We start from the raw sequence: 3,046 nt of genomic DNA, 5'->3' as shown, positions 1-3,046 counted from the left end.
AGTTTATGAGTATAATAAGACCTTTACAGTATACTGAATACAGTAGTGCTTTTAACTGTTCAATGTGGTTTGTTCGAATATCCATTCAACGCATAAACCCTTCAAGTGACAGTTTATCTGTCTACAGTTTAGATTTCGTTAGTATTATGGTTGTCAAAGCATCGATTAGTGATACATTTATTCTAATTAATAGTCTTTTTATTTATTATTTATTGTTTAGCTGTGATGCATACATTTTGCCTTTGAAATTGATTGTAGACTGTGCGCAATGGAAACTTAAGCACATGGTAAAAATTCAGGGCGTTTTCAAATAAGGCGTGCGCGCGGTGTATGTGGATGAGAGAGTGTGTATGTGAGAGAAAGAGAGGGAGAGGGAGAGGTGCTTTCGTCTTCACTGATCTCCTAAGAGTGCTCGTTAGTATTTTTTGCTCAGAACAGAGGTCTTCCACAGTCATGTTGAGAGCCAGGGAACCGGGATCTTTGGCCGTACTGGCCTCCACCCTTCTTCTGGGATTCAGCGTTGCGTTTTCCCTCGGACAGAATGACACAGAACCGGTAGTTTTGGAAGGAAAATGTTTAGTTGTGTGTGACTCGAACCCGTCCGCCGAAGGAGGAGTGACCTCGTCGTTTGGGATATCTGTCCGAGCTGCTGGTGCTAAAGTGGCTTTTTCTGCAGTCAGAGGAACTAACCATGAACCATCAGAAATGAGTAACAAGTCCATGACAATCTACTTTGATCAGGTCAGACCTTGCTTTCACATTTAGGCAACGCGTATTTGTGTGTTAAGTAGGCTTTAACATGTTTCCCCCAAGAGAACGTGTCCAAAACATACGTTAACCAAGTGAACAAACACCTTTTTGCAGGTACTAGTGAACATCGGAAATCATTTCGATCTTAAGACGAGTGTATTTCAAGCTCCTCGGCGAGGCATTTACAGCTTCAGCTTTCACGTTGTGAAGGTCTACAACCGACAGACAATTCAGGTGAGTCTATTTGTTAACATTCAGGAGTTTTATACGAAACAAATTATAAACAACTGAAACTTCAGTTGAATGGTTTGCCACTGAATTATAACACAATGAAATATTGATAAGTGCATATATTAACTACTCATGTCTGTCTAGCCCAAGTATTGAAATTTCTGCTGCTACCTTTAGTTTTACTAATAGGCTAACAATTCATTTGACAGTACCACTCCTTCTTTAACGTAATAGTTACAATATTTTACAGGTTTCTTAGTACTAACTGAATATATATTCATATTTATTTAGGTTATTAGACATTTCTTTGTATTCCAACTGTAATCTTATCAGTAAGATTTTAATTAAACTGTAAAGTATCATTCTGGCTAGTCATTTCATATGACAAATAAAAAAGAAATAGAGATGAGATATGTTACCCATGCCATTTAGGATAGATATTTGTGTGTGTATGCATATGTGTATATATATATATACTGTATACATTAAATAGCCACTTTCAAAGCTGAAATAGATGCCAATTGTGATAACTAAGAAATAATCAAATTGGAATAGGTATCAATAACAATTGGAATTCATTAGCTAGTCACAAAAGAATATGAATACGTAAACCACAGATCCCCATATAATTAAATTGGAAAAATTATTCTTACCAGTAAAAACAGAATAGTAAGTTTTCACTATTAGAACAGTGACTAGTACGGTACCAAATTGTTATTTTCTAGTATGTAATGTATTATACTAGCTACTAAATGAATCGATACTAGTCACTATATTGGAATAAGGACTATCTAACAAGTGTTAGTTACCAACAGTTAAAAGTTAAACGGAAATGGTACTCGTCACTATTACTTATTAGTAATTAAAAATATATACTAAAACATAAAAACAGATACTATTTCGTTTTATGGAGTAAAGGATGATCTGGCTTCTTGTAATGCATCTGATCACATTTTGTGTTTCCGTGTCATTAGGTCAATCTGATGCATAATGAATACCCAATAATATCTGCATTTGCCGGTGATCAAGATGTGACCCGAGAGGCAGCAAGTAACGGCGTTCTGCTTCACCTGGAGCGTGAAGACAGACTCTATCTTAAACTGGAGAGAGGGAACCTCATGGGCGGGTGGAAGTACTCCACATTCTCTGGCTTTCTTGTTTTTCCTCTCTAATTGAATATTACCCATTTTAAAAGGCCCAGACTGAAGACAAAGAGACATTTCCGTATCTGCTTTCAAAAATAAAGGTAGCAGAGAGAACATGGAATGCATTAGCTTATTTTATTTATTGTTAGGACCTGAATAAATGTAACAAGTTTGTATGTACTGTATGTATGTGTGTGTGTGAATTTAAGTATTTGTGAGATTCAAAAGAAAGTGGGACAGTGACCATATTTGGACTAATTGATGTCTGCATATTGCTTTGGAAAAGAGTGGTTTGTTATTGTCAATGATATTTTTGCATTCAGGAGCATATTTTGCACGAAAAGTGTTTTGTTATGTGCTTGACATTTTATTGATTTGTATAGCCCTTATAAATTTGATGTTCAGTATGAGCGTAGTAAGTACAAAAAAATAGCCATTTCTCTTTAATCATTGTTGTTTGGCTTAATGCATAGACAAGCAATGATGTCTTGCATTTTTATATTACTTGAATGTAAATATACTATATCATAAACACAAGGAATGTATTTAAAAACTCTTATAGGACTCCAAAGTTTTATTTTTCAAAAAGGGTATACAGTCATTTAAAGGGATAGTTCAACCCATAGTGTTGTCCCAAACCTGTATGAATTTCTTTCTGCCGTTGAACACAAAAGAAGATATTTTAAAGAATGTTGGTAAACAAACAGTTGCTGTTAGCCATTGACTTCCATAGTATGAGAAAAAAATTACAATTTTTCTTTTGGATTGAACTATCCAAAAATAGAGTGAAAGAAAGAGAAGAGCTCAACGCTGTCCATGGTGCTGAACAACAGCTGTCCGTCAAAAACTGGAATCTTGTTCGGTACACATATGAATGATTATTAAATGCTTACATCAAAACAAGCAGTGCAACATTTTTC

General features: G+C 35.2%; 1 protein-coding gene across 1 annotated transcript; it reads left to right on the top strand.

Annotated features, from left to right (window-relative positions):
- The first annotated feature begins 370 nt into the window (after positions 1-370).
- Positions 371-2,324, top strand: LOC107686082 (cerebellin-2-like). The gene is made up of 3 exons (XM_016482919.1): positions 371-741; positions 865-984; positions 1,956-2,324. The coding sequence occupies exons 1-3, from the start codon at positions 454-456 to the stop codon at positions 2,151-2,153; spliced, it is 606 nt and encodes a 201-aa protein (XP_016338405.1). The 5' UTR covers positions 371-453; the 3' UTR covers positions 2,154-2,324.
- The last annotated feature ends 722 nt before the right edge of the window (positions 2,325-3,046 follow it).

Source organism: Sinocyclocheilus anshuiensis, unplaced genomic scaffold (genome assembly GCF_001515605.1).
Source record: "Sinocyclocheilus anshuiensis isolate Anshui unplaced genomic scaffold, SAMN03320099.WGS_v1.1 scaffold930, whole genome shotgun sequence".
Taxonomy (NCBI): Eukaryota; Metazoa; Chordata; class Actinopteri; order Cypriniformes; family Cyprinidae; genus Sinocyclocheilus; species Sinocyclocheilus anshuiensis.
This window is presented reverse-complemented; position numbering and strand designations above follow the sequence as displayed.